Source organism: Ursus americanus, chromosome X, assembly GCF_024610735.1.
Source record: "Ursus americanus isolate L20-20 chromosome X, mUrsAme1.1.p, whole genome shotgun sequence".
Classification (NCBI taxonomy): domain Eukaryota; kingdom Metazoa; phylum Chordata; class Mammalia; order Carnivora; family Ursidae; genus Ursus; species Ursus americanus.
This window is the reverse complement of record NC_142164.1, coordinates 78,925,709-78,943,092: the sequence shown is the minus strand read 5'-3', so window position 1 is coordinate 78,943,092 and position 17,384 is coordinate 78,925,709. Positions and strand designations below refer to the sequence as shown.

The following is a 17,384-nucleotide window of genomic DNA, read 5'->3' as shown; positions in this document are numbered from 1 at the left end:
CTTATAAAAGAGACTCCTGAGAGCTCCCTCGGCCCTCCTGCCATGTGAAGGCAAGAAGTCAGCAGCCTGTGTGACAGGAAGCAGGTCCTCACCTGATCCTAAATCTGCCAGCACCTTGATCTTGGGCTTCCTGGCATCCAAAAGTGTAAGAAATACATTTCTGTGGTTTTTGTAAGTCATCCAGTCTACGGTAGTTTTGTTAGATCCGCCCTTAGAGACTAAGATAGAAATCCCTCTCTATTCCTAATTTCCTAGGAGTTTTTGTCAAGTACATTTTATCCAATACTTTTTATGCATCTGTCGAGATGCTCATACATCTTTAGTCTGTTGTTATGGTCAGTTAGCGTGATTGATTATCAAACGCTCAACCAGTCTTGAAGCCGTAGAGCAAATGCCATTTCACTATGGTATTTTATCTTTTGTATGTATTGCTGGTTTCAAGCAGCTGATATTTTATTTTGGATTACTGCATCTGTGTTCATGAGTTATATTGCTCTTGTTAGCCTTAAAAGTAGAACAGCCAGTTATTTTACCAGCAAAAATGGGTTTATTCAGGAGTAGCAGAGAATTAGAAATCGGAACAAGCAACCTAAGGCAAAATCCTAGGCAAGTCCAACAAACCAAGGAGAGGAACGTTATTTTATGGAGAAGGAGGAAGTCGAAGGGGTTGTTTTGAACAAAAGTCCACTGGAGAAAAAGCGAGAGTTCAGAGTGATGACAGTTTCTCATTGGCTGAGTCACAAGGGTAGTCAGTATCTTGTAGGCCATGCCATGTACATCTTTTCCTGTTGGTGCCTGGAATTGAGGTTCTTTCATGTTGATGATTCTTCTGTTGGGTCTATAATGGACAGTTCTTCCTGTAATTGATGTTGAGCAGTAATGGCTGTCCCTTCTATTCTCTGGACTCTACTTTATAGAGATATTTCCCTTTATTTTTTTTTCCACGGTCTGTAATTTATTTTCTTAAAAAGTTTTGTCTCACTTTGATGTCAGGATATTGCTGGCTCTGTAACATGCTTTAGGAAGTGTAACCTCTTCTTCAGTTACCTGGAAGATTTTGTACAAAACTGGCATAAATTTCTTCCCTGTATATTTGATAGAATTTAAACAGTGAAGCCACTTAAGCCTTGAGTGTTTTGTGAGGGAATGGTTTTTGTTTTGTGTTTGATTTATTGAATTCATTCTCTTTGACAGATAGAGGGCCATTCCTGTTAACAACTTCTTGATGGAGGTTTGCTAGCTAGTGTCTTTCAGGGAGTTTTCCCATTTCTTACCCAGTTGGTGTCTGAAGGATCTGTATTGATATCCCCTCTGGCCATACTGATAGTAGTCCCGGCATTCTGGGATCGAGCCCCACATCAGGCTCCTCTGCTGGAAGCCTGCTTCTTCCTCTCCCACTCCCCATGCTTGTGTTCCCTCTCTCGCTGGCTGTCTCTTTCTCTCTCTCTCTCTCTCTCTCTGTTAAATAAATAAATAAATAAATAAATAAATAAAATCTTTAAAAAAATAAAAATAAAGTGGGATTCTTTTGACAGTATATAGTCAAGTCTTGCTATTTTTATCTAAAGTGACAAATTAGGTCTTTTAATTGTTGTGGAGGCAGGGTACATTTAGTGTGTTAACAGTTTGCGTGTTAATCTACCATCTGGCTGACTGTATATTTCTATATGTGTTTTTTATTCAGATTTTCCTTTTCCCTCCATAATTTTGAATCAGTTGAACATTCGCTGTTATTCCATTTTATCTCCACTGTTGGCTTACTAGTTATATGCCTTTAAACATTCTTTTCAGATGCTTGCTCTAGGGTTTCCAGTATGTATTGTTGCTTATCACAGCATGCCTTCTAATGGTATTCTGCCACTTCGTGTACACTGTCTGACTCATATGACTGTATACCTCCACTTCCTTTCTCCCATCCTTGGTGCTGTGGCTGCCTTGCATTTTATTTCTACCAGTGTCTTAAACCCCACAATACATTGTGACTACTGTTACTTTAAATAGTTCTCCTTTAAGGAGATGAAGCGTAAGAGAAAAAGTTCATATTCACCCGCAACTTTACCATGCTCAGCACTATTCAGTTCTTTGTATAGCTCCTGATTTTCTCTGGATATCATTTGCCTTCTTCCCAAAGAACTTCCTTTAACATGTTTTGTAGGGCAGATCTGCCGGCTGTGCATTTCCTCTGCCTTTTTGTTTGTTTTGAAGTTTTTGTTTCACCTTCATTTTTAAAAGCATTTGCATGAATCTGAAAATTCTGGGTCACATGGATTCTGATGCATAAGTAGCCTGCCATCCAGTTTGTTCCCTTGTATGTAATGTGTGTCTCTTCTTTGCTCTTTCCATCAGAGGGTGTCAGTGTTGGTGTTTGAGTCAGTCTTTTCGTTAGTCGAGTAGGACTTCAGTTTGTTATTGTTACAATTAGTTTAACCCTAGCATAAACTAGATTGATACATAAAAATCAATTCTATTTCTGTACATTAGCAGTGAATAATCCAAATAAGTAAGCAAGCAAACAATTTCAGTTACAATAGAGTCAAAAGAATGACATATTTAGGAATTAATTTAATCAAACAGGTGTGAGAGTTGTACACTGAAAATTACAAGACACAGTTGAAAGAGATTAAAGCATACTTAAATAAATGGAAAGACCTCCTGTGTTCATGGGTTGGGACACTTGATGTCGTCGAGTTAGCAACATTCCCCAAACGGATCCAAGCATTCAGTGTAATCCCTATCGATATTCTAACTGCAGTGTTTCAGAAATTGAGAGACTGATCCTGAAATTCATGTGGCACTTGCAGGGACCCAGAATGGTTGAAACAGTCTCGCAGAAGACAGCAAAGGTGGAGGACTCACACATTCCGATTTCAAACATTCTTTCAAAGCTCCCGTAATCAATGCGATGTAGTACTGATATAAGGATGGCCACAGAGATCAACGGAATGGAATTGAGAGTCCAGAAATAACCCATCCAACTATGCTAATTGTTGGCAGCAGTGCCAAGACAATTACATGGGAAAAGAACAGGCTTGTTAGCAGATGCTGCTGGGACAACTAGATACTCACATTTAAAGAAATGAATTTGAATCCAAACTTGATAGCATAGACAAAAATTAAGTCAGAAGGGATCAAAACTCAAATGTAAGAGCTAAAACTACAAAAGTTCAGGGGCGCCTGGGTGGCTCAGCCGTAAAGCGTCTACCTTCGGCTCAGGTCATGATCCCAGGGTCCTGGGATGGAGCCCCACATCGGGCTCCCTGCTCGGCGGGAAGCCTGCTTCTCCCTCTCACACTCCCCTTGCTTGTGTTCCCTCCTTCGCCGTCTCTCTCTGTCAAATAAATAAATAAATAAATAAATAAATAAATAAATAAATAAAATCTTTAAAAAAAAAAAAACTATAAAACTTCTGTAAGAGAGCATAGGAGTAAATCTTTGTGCCATTGGGTTAGGTGGTGGATTCTTAGCTATGAGACCAAAGCACAGATAATAAATGCCAAATGGGTAAAAACGACTTCATCAAAATTAGAAAAAAAATTTTGTCTTAAAGGACACCATAAGAATGTGAAAAAAACAAATGGAAAGAATGGGAGAAAAGATTCATGTATTGATAAGGGTCCAGTATGCAGAATGTAAAAAGAGTTCATACAAATTAACGGTAAAAAGACAACCCAGTTAAAGACAGGCTAAGCATTTGAATAGACATTTCTATAAAAAAGATATACAAATATCCAATAAGGACATGAAAAGGTGTTCAAAAATATTAGTCGTTAGGGAAATAAAAATTGAAAGCACAATGAATTACAACTTCCCACCCACTAGTATGGACAGAACTTTCAAAAATGAAAATAAGAAGTGTTGGGGAGGATGTGCAAAAATTGAAATCCTCGTACCTTGCTGGTGGGAATGCAAAATGGAACATCTGCTGTGGAAGACAGTTTGGCAGCTCCTTAAAAAGTTAAACAGAATTGCCGTGTGACCCAGTTACGCCGCTCCTAGGTGTATATCGAGGACAAGTGAGGACATAAGCTCACACAAAAACTGGTATACAAATGTTCCTAGCAACATTAGTCACAACAGTCGAAGAGTGCAAACAACCCAGATGCCAACCATGTCATGAATATATCACATGTGGTGATATATACATGGAGTAGAATCATATTCAGCCAATAAAGAATGGAGTCGTGATACTTGCTACAACATGGATGAATCCTGAACACATTATGCTGAGTGAAAGAAGCCAGACTCAAAGGCCACATAATGTATGATCCTGTTCAGTTGAAATATCCAGAGTGGACAAATCTGTGGAGACATGGGGCCGGGTAGTGAATATCCAGGGTTCCTGGGACAGGGGATTGGGGAGGGACTGCTAGTGATATGGGGTTTGTTCTGGAATTAGATATCGGTGACAGTTTGCACAAGCTTGTGCATATATAACTAAAAAAGGGTGAATTTCATGGTACATGACTGACAGCTCAACAAAATGGAAAAAAAAAAAAAAAACCCTGAAAGGAAAGCAGCTATCTTTGGATAGGTTTCTGGCCAGTTTTAGAAATAGAGTTGGCTACACCTGAAGACATGATGAGTTGTCCAAATCTTGCCTTCATCAGTTCGGTCATCAGAGGTGACCACTGTAGCCAGATTAGGTGTTTCCTCCTTGTCCCTGTTACCCATATTTACAAACTGCACGTGCACATACATACACACGTACAGACACTGGTTGACTTAGGAGTACTTCTTACATGCTACTCCCCATTTAAAAATATAAAGAAAATAAAAACAAAATAACATACAGCTCTCCGGCCAGTACAGATTTGCTCCTCTCCTGTTTGAAGGCCAGTGAGTGCTCCATGGTTTGATAGGAACACTTCCTCTCTCATTTCCGCTTCCAAAGGCGGTCGACTACTAATGGCCATTTAGAGTTTCTTTCCCCCAGAAATTTGCTCTTGTCATTATACACACAATTCTGTGCCTGTGTAAATATTTAAGACAAGTTGGTAGAGCGGTGGAAATTGCTGGATCACAGGTTCCTTTGGCTACAGGAACATCTCTGAAGTACCTACTTGTGTACCTGATACTGTTCTACATGCTGGAGACTGTTCTACATGCTGGAGAGACATCACAGAAGACCCACGTGTGCGCCTCTTTTCATGAAGCTGAAATTGTGCTGTGGGTGGGGACAGGGTAGAATCAAATTTCGGTAGGTGCCGCCACAGAGCCCTGCAAAGTTCTCTTAGCAATTCATGCTTCCCCCGGTGTGGCTGGGGTAACAAACGCCCCTTTGCTGGCATCGTCAGCACCCCATTCACGAAGTAGGGGCTGTTGACCGGAGGCTGAGCTCTTTCTCCCAGGCTGTCTCCAAGATCTTGGAGTCTGCAGCTGCAATGATCCCTGTGGGGGATTTTTAAGAGCAGCGAGACTGAGCTGGAGCAATCCACTACCCATTTAGGTGTATTCCCCCGGGCAGGAGGGGAGCTGGGGGGGTGATGTGACCCTCTCTGGGCAAATCACCGAGTGTGGGGTGTAAAGTTGGTAGAGGAGCGGTGGGTGGTACCTTCCTGTACTAGGATGTACCACTGAGAGGCTCGGAAGAAGCAGTCCGCTCTGGGACGCACAGCTGGAGTGAGGGAGCCTTGTGTTCCCAAACAGACCATGGTGTGCAGGGTGCAGGGGAGCTCACCACCATGCAAGGACCTGAGCCTCCCCTGAGGTCACCATCATCCCACGTCTGGCCCCAACCCGTCAGCTGTACAGATTGTAATCAAGCGGGGACCAGGGAACATGGCAGGGAAGCACGTGACTGGTTCCCTGATGGGTGAGCAGGGCAGAGATGAAGGACACCCCTGGATCTGATCGGTCTAGATGGGATTACCTACCAGGATCTTCCAGGGGAGAGAACACCCATTGGCTGGAGGTGGGGGTGTCCTCAGAGAGTTTATAGGTGCAGAGGTGGGGCTTTGAAGAGTGGAGGTGGAAGTGAAGGGTTTGGAATCCTCCTCTGGAACCTCAGGCTGCTCATCAGCAAAAGAGGCTGGAGATACTCGCCAGCTCAGTGGGATCACTGGCTTTTATTCTGTCCTCTAGTCTGTCTTCCCCTTACGTTTTTAACAGTGGGTAGTGGATCCCACAATATGGATATCAGAGCCCAATAGCAAATCACTAAATCTTTCTCCGGTAGGTGCCCACCAGACTCCATGTGTAGGTCCTGGATGGGCGGAGATCTTTCAGGGGGCTCATGACATACTGCAGGCCAGGTTTCTCCAGGGAAACGGATGGTGGTGGCCTACTCAGCCCAAAGAGGTGAACACTTACTTAAATGATGGGATTTTAAGCATTAGGCGGGAGATGTTTGGGTGAGGGTAGGTAAGTAAGACATAGGTGGATTCTCAAGTCAGTGAACTTCTCACCAGTCAGTCATTTAGCCCTGACTGTATTCACACCTGGGTCTGAAAGGCTGCAAGTGCAAGACTGGGCTCCTGTGTTCCTGGGGCAGTGACAATCCACCATGGCCTCAGAGGTGGGCCAGTGTGTGTGTCCCCGGTGCACCAGTCGGGCCCACATCAGCCTCTGTCCCCAAATCCCACTGCCCTACAGTGGATATTGCCCATGAGCAAATAGCCCTGCTCTGGTGTTGGCCTCATGGTGGGAGAGGAGGGGGGAGACGTACGTGCCTCACAGTGTGCACAAAGCCCGGCAGGAACCGGAGAACCTCATGCCATGCCACCTTTCCCTTTAAAGCAGACTTAGACATTGAGAGGAGGGGACAGGTTTCCTCTCCGGGGATGGGGAGATGATAAGGTGGAGGGGTGGGTGGAACAGAGGCACCCTTCGGGGGTCAGGTACGTGGTCTGGCATGTCTACCTGGCAGGGCAGTGTGAACCCCTTCACCATCTCCTTCCCCCGTCGTGTTCAGGGGCTTGCAAAGGATCTGCTGGCTGAAGGTGTCCTTCCGTTCGGGGCTCAGCTAGACACTGGGAAAACCAGGTGGCTGCAGTGCCTCCAAGGTTTAGGGGCTGAGAAGGCTGAAGGAAGCACTGTGTTTAGGGTGAATGGGATGTGGGCCAGGCCTCCCACGAGGCTGGGGGGGGGCTGGATCTACCATGAGCAGCGTGGGACTTTCCTGCTCCACCTTCCACAGCTTCCACTCCTCAGCAGGGCTGAGGGGTCTTAAGGACAGTGTGAGTCTCCTGAGGATGGTATGAACACTTCCATCCTAGAGGGTATCCCTCTTTTGATGGGCGGAGGGCTCTACTGTGTGTCAAGCCTGGCGCAGGGGGTGCTGCCCTCCTGGGTGTGACCTGGGCCTAGTGCAGCTGTGTCTTTGTCCAGAAACAGCCAATGATGGCAAAACCTGGGGGTCATCCTTCCCCCTGGAAAAGGAGGTTCCAGAAAGGCTCTCTGTAATTCTGTCTTTCAGTCTCTGTGTGTCACTTATGGGGCTGGGTGAGACCTCATTGTGGCTCTCATTGGCGTGTGTCCTGTATGGGGTGACTTTTTGTGTTCAAAGGCAAGATGTCATTTCTCTGAGCTGGTTTGGGGTCTGTCCAAGATTTGAGATCTCTGAGCTGTGTGAGGGTGTGTCCGCCGTGTGCGATCACTGAGCTGTGGAGTGTTGTGTGTCCCAAGTGAGGGTTCTCTGGGCTGTTCAGGGCTCTCTCCCAGTGTGTGAGGTATCTGACCTGTTTTGGGTGCAGTGTGCAGAATGTAAGGTGTCTGGGGCTGTTGCCATGATGTATTTCAGGAATTGGGGTTTGAGCTCTCCTGAGGGTCTCTGTCGAGGTTGGCATATTTGAGCGCCTGGGGGCCCCTACTGTAGGTTGTAAGATCACAAAGGTGATTTGTCACAAGACAGGAGGTGTCCGAGTGTTCACAGTGCAGGTGCTCTGTGCTGTTTGTGTGTCTGCATGCAGGGTTGCGAGCTCTGTGATTGTGTGGCATCTATGTGCAGCGTGTGAGGCCTGCGAGCTATTAAGTTTCTGTGTTGCAGGTTGTTAGGTTCCTAAAATGCATGTGGATCTGTATTTTAGAATTTATTGGCTCTCGGCTGTTTCGTGTCTCCTTCCTCATAAGATTCTTGGGTTCCCAAGAGTTGAGTTCTGTGGGTTGTTTGATCTTGTATGTCCAATGCACTGAGGTCTCCTAGCTGCCCTTTCCTGGGTCTGGAGCTCATCCACTCCAGCTCCCAAACACCCAGCTTCCTTGTCTAGGCCACTGAGTCTATGTGGTGGCTTCCCTCAGTGTGTTATTGGGATAGTTTGGGTCTTGTGAGCCAGAGTGTGAGGTCTGTGAGGTATTTGGGAGTCTGTGTCCAGGTTGTGATGCTTCTGAGCTGGAGGGATATTCCAGGCCCAGGGTGAGGCCTCCTCTGTCTGTGGTGCTGTGTTGCAGGCATTGAAACTTCTGAGCCACGTGGCTGTTTACATCCCCATTGAGAGACTTTGTCACATACCGAGTTCAGACATGAGGTGTTTGTGACCTCTACCCATTGTTCAGTCTGACAACTGTCCAGAAAGACAGAGCTTGATCTGAGTTGACCACTGGGACTCATCCATTCCAGCTCCCAATAACCTGGCTTCCTTGTCTCCACCATTGACTCTCTGTGGTGTGCTTCCCTCAGACCCTTCCCTAGGGTTGGGTTCTCTCAATCCAGAGCTGAAACTTACCTATTTCATGCAAATCTCCAGTACAGTCTGAAATGTAGTCAATATCCAACTAAAAACGCCAGGACCAGTGCTTCCCTAAAAAAAACAAACTATTCACAAAACATTTTACTGAATCCCAAGAGGTTCCAGGTAAGAGACCCTGCCCTTTTGATAGGGAGTTGTTGCAAATCTCCTCAAAATATGGAATCTTTTTTTTTTTTAATCCTTTCTCTGTTGCTGGTACCTTGAGAGGCTCAGGCAAGAAAAGCCATTCCATTTTATGTTTTTGACAAAACAAGCAAAACCACCCTAACACACACACACACACACACACACACACACACACACACACAGTAGTAGTCAGCATAAGGAAATTGTATTGGAAATGTAAATGGAATCCTGTGATTAATTATAAAACCAAATTTCTGATCACACTATATGTCTACTGTCAGGATCGGCTGTATTCTAGCAGACTGGACAACCAAAGATGCCTTCTTTCTCCAAATCTCATACACTGCAGCTTGTAATCTGATTACTACGGTCTAAATAATTGCAAGCAGTGTAGGAATCACAGAGCCTATTAAAAGCATGTCTTTTCCTGTGTCACATCGTGACCTCTCTTTCTCTCACCACCCAGACAGAATTTCTCAGCAAATACAGGAGGCAATGCCAAAGAAACTGACTCTTTCTGACCCCGTGGAACACTGGAGCCAGTGATGTCCCAGGGTCTAGCACTGCCCGTTAGAAGTCTCCCTCTCGTCTCCGCTAAAAATGGCAACCCTAACCAGAGAAGGAGAAATACGCCATACGCAGGTTCTCAGATCGCACTGCTGATACGGCTGAGATAGGGCTTGTGAGAAAAACAGCTATTCTTTCAGACAGCACCGCTCGCTCATGGCTCACGGAGAACGCTAGTCCTGCGACACTAATGCGCATACGGCCTGTTTAGGGAGATTCTCCCTCGCTCCCTCTCAGGCCCTCGCTTTCCCTCGTTCTTTCCCGGGATCAGGTTCCCGCCAGCCCGCCGCCAGCGCACCTACCGCGCCCCCCCCCCCCCGCCCCATCCTCAGCCTAGGCGGTGGAAACGCGCCTCCAGAAAACAGAAGGGTTAAGACAACCGAGAGGAGACGTCCTCCCGGCTTCCTAGAGAGAACAGCCACGCGCGCCCCACGGAAGGCGGGGCTGCGGAACTGCGCGTGACGTCATAGGGATGGGACCATGTGCCGAAGCCGTGTGGTTTTTAGCATTCCTCGGGCTGTACGGGGCCGGGAGGGAGACGGGAATGTCCCGGGGCACAGTGGGCTCCTCTCCGTGGGCCGCGGCGTGGGTGCATGAAACCCGAAACGTAAGCACCCCGCGAGTTGGGAGGGTTGAGCCCGCCCCCACCCCCACCCCGCCACGGCGGCGCACCAGAGTGACTGCACAGAACGAATGCTTCCTGAGGTCGCTGGGAGAGTTTCCGGGCGCTGCGGGTGACGTTACAGACGACATACCTGGTGCCGAGCTGGGTGGGGTGGGGCTTCTGCGTGACAGCCTGGTTACGTTCCCTGTAGAGCGCACGCGTGAGGAGTACCTGTTAACTAATTTTTGTTTTCTTACTAGGGGTTTTTGCTTAGGCTATGCATGTACGCTGGCAAAGGGAAAAGCACAACTAGTAGAGAGCTTGTCTATTCAAGTTCTTGCAGTCCGGAGAGTCCCCGGATCTGAAGATCAGTGTGTCTCGGCAGGGTGTTTTGCCCTTTCTTCATAGGGATGAGTAGACACGTTATAGTGGGGACGTTTAAGGTACGGGTGTTTCTGCATTCAGGATTAGTCTGTCAGTCGAACAGGAAATGGTTCTCTCTGCGTCTAGCTAGTTTCGGGAGGACTGACTTTTAATCGCACTTGCTGTTCCTGAGACAGCAGGGAGCTGGAGGGACTGTGTCTGGCCCTTCAGCCAAAGAAGGAAGAAGGTCTGTGTGTTTGGCCTTGTCACATGTAAACCCAAGAGTCACCCGAGAGACTGACGGGAGGTATGACAAAGAGTGAACTGCAGGCCTTGTCTAAGTTACAATGGGAAGAGTGGTCCTTTATGGTAATCCATTTCTGGAACGCGAGAGCCTCTAGAGATTTCTCTCCTGTGGCTTTTTTCAGGGCTCGGGTGAAGTTCAGCGTTGTCTACAGGGTAAAAATGTGCTTGGCCTCTTTTGTGCCTGTCCAAGCAGATGTCCAGATAAGCAGAGATTCTCTTTTTAGCCCTGGAAGTAATCGATACTTGAAGTTTTTAACAGGTACTATTTTCCTGATCTAAAGGAAGGAAGCAAAAATGAGTCATTATCCCAGAACCGATCATTGTCCTCATCTGACAGGTGAGGAAACTGACCACAGAGAGATTAAGTAACCTGCCCAAAGTCAAACAAGGAAAAGTGGTGGGGCCCTGTTCAGATCTTGGTCTGGCTGGCTTCTTCACCTGTCGGCTATGCAGGCACAGAGTGTTGGTTTCCAGATCTGGGTCTGTCCTCTCTAAACCACACACCTGAGACAACTGACAGGCCCACAGACACATTGTACTCAACAAGTGCTAGCCACTCCCTGGGACCCTGGAGATGACTTTACGGGGAAGAGAAGTATTGGAGAGAGTAGGTCCCAAAGGCTCACCAACCATCCCTGAGGGAGTGAGGCTACAGGAGGAAGACTGGAGGGCCTGAAGGGGGGCTGAGTCTCTGAGAGAGAGGCTGATGGGCTAACCTATGGCACACGTGTGTTAAACACATTGCTTTGAGTTCATTTTTTTTTTCTTTTAGCACTGCCAACGCGTGCTGCATGTTGAAAACACACAAGGCAGTTAAGTAAAACCGACCAGTATATGGATAAGTAGAGAGACTCCCATTTTACCTAGGGAATACCTGACTGTCAAACAGCACTGTGCTCTGCAAAGGGAGAACATTATGCTAGACTAAATGAAACAGAAATTAGCTATATTCCGAATTTTTATATCCTTCTATTCCTGATGAGGCATCCGAGGCACAGAGAGGCTGGGTCAGCTCCCCCAAGTCACTGAGGTACTAGGTGGTTGAGGGCCCCAGGCAGAGAACACACAACATGTCCAAAACTGACCGCACCCACCCCCACCCCCCATACATCTGCATCTCCTCCGCTGTTGCCTAACTCAGTGAAAAGCAGCCTTCTACCCAGCTGCTTAGGCCAGCGATCCTTAAAGCCATCCTTCCTTGCTGCCTCTCTCACCACCCCTTCAGTCACCAAGGCCAGCTAATCCAGCCTCCTCCGTCCTTCTAAATAAGATCTTGACACTTCTTCCATCACTATGGTTGGTTGCCTAGTCCAGATGACCTTCATCTCTGCTTGATAATCACCACCAGTCTTGACCCTTGGCCACGAATGTTTTCATCCCACTGCCTGAGGGACCTTTCTTAAATCCGAAGCTGGTCTTGTCTGCCCTGCTCAAAACTCTACAGGGGCTTCCTGCTGCACTTACGGTAACGTCCGGCCTCTTGGAGCAGGCACAGCAGGCCTTGCCTCCCCTCAAATGCCTCATCTTCGGCACACCGCCTCCTGCTCCACCCCCACGCCACATTCCAGCCCCTTTCCACCTCCTTCTGTTCAGTAGATGGCCAGTGGACCCAGACACTCTTCTCCCTGCCTCTCATTTCCCCAGCCCCATGCATGCCATCCCGTGTAGATCGAGGATTCACTTCATTCGCCTGATTCCTACTTAACGTTCGGCTGTCAGGTTCAGTAGAGAGCAATTTCCATTTACCCTGAGGAGTACCTGGTTGAAAAGGCACTGTTCACAGAACTTTGTATTGAAAAGAAGTGATGGAGATTGCATTATAAATTCCCCCAAATGGACAGATGTTTTACTCTGGTTCTCAGTGAGCTAATTGGAAATGCAATCTGGCAGCAGAGTTTTTCTGGAGAAGGCTTCCTTGCTTAGAATAGGATTACACTCGGCAAAGATCTCACCTCATTTTACACGGAGCCTTGGATGCGTTTGAACTCGGAGTTTGGAATGTGGCACAAATTTTCCTAATGTGGAGGGGTCCTACCTTCCAGTGAGGAGGGATAAGCAGAAACATGGAAAAAATATGTCACTTCATGGCACCTGTGACCCAGGAAATAAGCAGGCCTTCAGCCCCCTCCCTTGGACTTTGTTTTGATGAGTTCATTTTTCACAGTAAGTTGCAGTCTGAGTTTTCTGTGAGGACAAGAGAAAGTATACTAACTGGTCTTCCCTTTACAAGGGCTTTGATTAATCAGTCCCTGTGGCTGTCAGGGAGGCAAGGATCAGCTGCCTGCTCCTATGGGAACTCTCCGAGGGAATCTGACTCCCTAGGGGCCCCCACCAGGTGCCAGCAAGCCCTGGAGGAAACTGTGTCGGTTCCTCCAGCATCCAGTGGAGAGTGTGACCCCACTGCTGGTTCTCCCTTCCATAGACTAGACTCAACTGTGAGGATTACCCTCATTCGCTACAACCCACCTCGGTGTGAAATGAAGTGTGTGCCTTGGACAAGAAAAAAGAACCACCAGTCCAGGGGCGCCTGGGTGGCTCAGTCGTTAAGCATCTGCCTTCAGCTCAGGGCGTGATCCCGGGGTCCTGGGATCGAGCCCCGCATCGGGCTCCTCCACTGGGAGCCTGCTTCTTCCTCTCCCACTCCCCCTGCTCGTGTTCCCTCTCTCGCTGGCTGTCTCTCTCTCTGTCAAATAAATAAATAAAATCTTTAAAAAAAAAAAAAAAAAAGAACCACCAGTCCAACCACCACCACCCCAACCCCCAACCCTGGACAGAAGGTGGGACTAGACTCCCGGGGACCTGGCATACGTCCCTCCATTGCTGATGTGTCCCTAACTCAGGGCACGGTGTGATTGCCTCTTCCTGCAGCCTAGCTCTCGAGGAGCTAAGGTGTGCGTGGTATATACAGTTTGATTACCCAAAGGCTCAAGGTAAGTCTCAAAGCCCAGCGTCCGTACACAGGGAAACCAACTGAAAGGAGTTAGGTGGCTGATGCAGGAGAGGGTGGATCTGGGAATCACACCTCCATTTTGCCTGACTCCGCAGCCGGCATTGCGCTCGCAATGACACACCTGGATGGGGTTTCAGGATTGGGTTTCAGTTGCCGAAATGCAGATACTGTTCCACGATTGCATAGTCATCATGGTCGGAACACCGTGTCCCCCCTTGAAATGCAGGTACCCAGCCAGGTGGAGCAACCCCGAAAGGTTCTAAGACTCTGTGTCTGGCCTCTGAGGAGCGGCCCCGAAGCAACAGCCCAACAGACCAGGGAGTCCCTTGGCGTGGAAGGCTTGCCTCAGAGCCAGTGGCCAAGCAGGACTTCAGCTTCCAGGGTTCCCCTGTGGGGAGGTCCTTTGTCATAGTAGAGAGACTTTTGCAAACCACCCCTCGCCCCAAACGAGGTCTCCACCAGTCTCACTCTATTGACCAGATGGTGTGAATTGAGAGGCAAGCAGAGGCAGAGGAAGTGGTTTCCGTGGCTGCATCACAGTTGTGGAGCTGGCCAAACGGCAATGGTGGTTTGGAGCTCAGTAGCCCAAGGACCGAAATCTGGCTCTACTTGTGGGGATCTCTCGGTTCTTCAGCTTGCAGGTCTGTAAAATGTGGGTGCTCCAAGTGCCTACCTCAGCAACCTCCCCACCCCTGAGAAGTGGGTCAGAAGTGTACCTAAGTACACTTACGTAGGGTTAAGCTGCCCTCCTCTGTGTTCCTAAGGTACCGTGACTTAAATTCCGCCAACACGCTTCTCCCACGACATGTGGTGGTCATCTGCTGGCAGATACAGCCTAAATCATCCCTGCATCCCCAAACCGTGTGCGGGAAACTGATGCATGGTATTTAGGTGGTGCTCAGAACGTGTTTCTTCAATGAATGAAGGACCCTGACCCAAGGTGATGTTATGACTTCATCATAAAGGGTGGCTATTGTACCAGCTATTTCTGGGTGACAAGGGGAGGAAACCGGCCATCTCTGTACTCAGATTCTCTTTGGGAGGAGGGGGAAGGTTGCATCTTTCGTACCATCTCTAATTGTAGATACATAAAAAAAAAAAAAAAACACGAGGCTATAAAGATATTTTAATTGTGTGGGACACTGTGTTGCCCCATCAGCCACAGTTCTGGTCTCACAGTGGGACTCGGATCAAGATCTTTGGAGCACCTGTCAGCTCCGAGAATGTTTGTCAAGTACCAGGTGACCAGTGCACATACATAGCAGGTGCCCACAATGATCTGTCCAGCAGGTGGACTGTTGAGTGAATTCAGGCCGCTAATTAAGGGTGTGATACTATGGCTAGAGCACAAATGCCGGTGGGGACAGGGACGTGGGCACCCAGGGGAAGGCTGTGTCGGTCCAGGCGAGTGCTGTCAGCCTCACAAGGAGGCGCGCCTCCTCACTGTCCTTCCAGCTCTTTGCCCAAATCTGCCTCTTCTCTGAACGGTCTTCTCCGTGTCCCTCGTCTGCCTCCCTTACAGCCTGATACAGGCCGTCACTTAGTGTCTGTGATCCGTGGGTGTCCTTTGTGGTCCAGCTGACTAAGCAGAAGCTTGCTCACCCAGCAGGATCTAGGGCCCGTCACCCTCTGCTGTCCCCGCTTTCTGTGAGACTCTCACTCCCGGCCCCACCCCCAGTTGCTCCAGCCTCCCGAGAGGATCTGCACTGTGTCCGGCAGCCTCTGCTTCAGTCGCTTCTTCCCGAGCGTTCCCTCTTGTCGGGAAAGTCCTGACCCCAGATATCTGCCTCTCAGACTCCCCTCATGTTCACATCTTTGTTGAAAGGTCACCTCCTCAAGAAGCCTGAGGTCACTCCCTTGGGGTTACTTTCTAGGCCAAGCCTCGGGGTTTACGGGTAATCCAGAGAGGCATCGCCACCAAGGGTGCATACCGCTGGAGTCAGGATGCGCCTGGGCTGGAGTCCTGTCTCTCTTAGTGGAGGTGAGCTCTTGTGGTGTCACTTACCCTCTCCGCACAGGCATTTTCTCCTTGGGGACAGTGGAAAATATGGATTCTGCAGGGTTGATACACCAAACGAGATGTTTAGAAAGGGCCTCCCGTTCTCCTTTATCCCATTCGGTAGGTATTTGTGAACGCCCACTGGGGTTGAGGCTCTGATGGGTGCACAAGACAAAGTCCCTTGACTCTGTCAGCTCCTGGGCTGGTGAGTGAAACAAATAATCCGCCTCTGACAGCCGGGTGGGGTTGGGGCTGGGATAGGGGAAACGCGGGGTGTCGTGGAAGTTCAGAGGAAGGTCCGCCATCCAGGATGTAGGAAAGAGGGCAAAGGAGGCTTCCTGGTAGAAACGCTGCCTGAGTCCCTAGAGATGAATAAGAGGCGAAGGTCTTCCTCACAGCCCTTACGTTCACAAACCTTTCGTGCAGGACAGATGTGGCATCGCCTTCCAGTCCCTCCTGACTGACTGCGGGATGGGGGTGTGAGCCCATGCTGGCCAGTGGGAAAGGAAGAGACTGTTTGCTGGAAGGCTTCTGAGGTTCTTCCTTGTTCATAGCAGAGATACAGGACTAGACAGTCTCTTTGTGCACTTGGACGTTGCTGTATCTGGGTGTTGGTCCTGGAACATCTGTTCCAGGAAAGGCCAGATCAGAGCTGGAAAGAACCTACGTCCTTGATGGCATCACTGGTTCCCGGAGTGTGCCCTGCCTGTGCCCACCCTTCCTTCTGATTCCGTTTTGTGTGATTGTGAATTGCCTTTGTGCTTAGGCCTGTTTGCGGAGGGGTCTCCTCTTTACTCACAGCACAAGGCTGCCTTCCTGATATGGCGAGCATCGTGGGGTCTGGTTCTCTGTTTTGTGGGCGCCATGCCGTACAATGGGTAAGGACACAAGCTCTGATCCTAGACACCCTTCCTTCCAACGCAGTTCTGCCACTTGTAGCCATGTCCTCTGGAGAAATTTACTTGGCCTTCTGTGCATTACTCTCCTCGCCTGTGAAATGGGTTTATTATTCTTCGTAATAACGATACCAAACAGAGAGGGTTGCATTTCTGAGTGTGTAGTGAGGTAATGCAAGGATGGCTCACAGAATTGTACCTGGCACGTCCCCTGTCTTGACAACCACTGAGACTGCTATGGGGTAAGTTGCAGGTCACGCTTCACACTGTGAGCCACAGCCAAGAACATAAAGATGGCATCAGACGTGTCCATTCAGCCCTAGAGACTCTCTCTGCCACTCTCTTGTCATCCTTTGTGTCACACACAGATGACCCCTTGCCAGAAGGCTGGATTTTCCGTTGTGGGTCTCCCAGCAGAGAGAACACAAATACACATCATCTTCCATAGTGTGCATGAGTTCAGCTCACTCCAGTTCTGTCCCCAGATAGTTAGGGGCTGCTTCTGGTGCTGGGGTCGGGGGGGGGGGGCGGCAGGAAACAGAGCATGTGACACTCCGTTACTGCCACATGGCATTGGAAGCTCTCTGTGTCCCGGTGCCTGCCTTTATCTCCAGACTCACCTCCCTGCACCCCAGAATTCGGTTGCCACTCACACTGGATTCCAGGGCACTGGAATTCCTGCCACGTCAGTCTCTCTCCTTCAGCCTCAAATTCGTCCTGGTAAAAGGGCAGTCACTCTGCCTCCCCAGGTTTGTTGGGAGACCTGCAGGAGAGAATAGATGTGAAACACCTAGCCGGCATTACGTGGCGCGTGGAAGGCACTGAGTGAGAGGCAGCATCGTCCGTCCCGCTTCCTAAATCCACAGCAGCTGGCCTGCAGATGGTAAGA

The 17,384-nt window shown here is 48.7% G+C and overlaps 1 protein-coding gene across 20 annotated transcripts in view; it reads left to right on the top strand.

Moving 5' to 3' along the window:
• LOC123779640 (protein FAM156A/FAM156B-like) overlaps positions 1-17,384 on the top strand; it is a 53,340-nt gene that overhangs the window by 23,599 nt on the left and 12,357 nt on the right. For 3 of the 20 annotated variants that reach the window (XM_045777964.2, XM_045777968.2, XM_087859824.1), the window contains exon 1: positions 1,354-17,378. The exons of 8 other annotated variants lie outside the window; for them this stretch is intronic. In XM_045777964.2, coding sequence (XP_045633920.1) covers positions 17,376-17,378 — 3 coding nt within the window. In that variant the 5' untranslated portion in view covers positions 1,354-17,375. Of the gene's footprint in view, positions 1-1,353; positions 17,379-17,384 lie in introns of those variants that run through there. 9 more of the 20 variants (XM_045777963.2, XM_045777960.2, XM_087859825.1 and 6 more) reach the window with 9 other exon arrangements.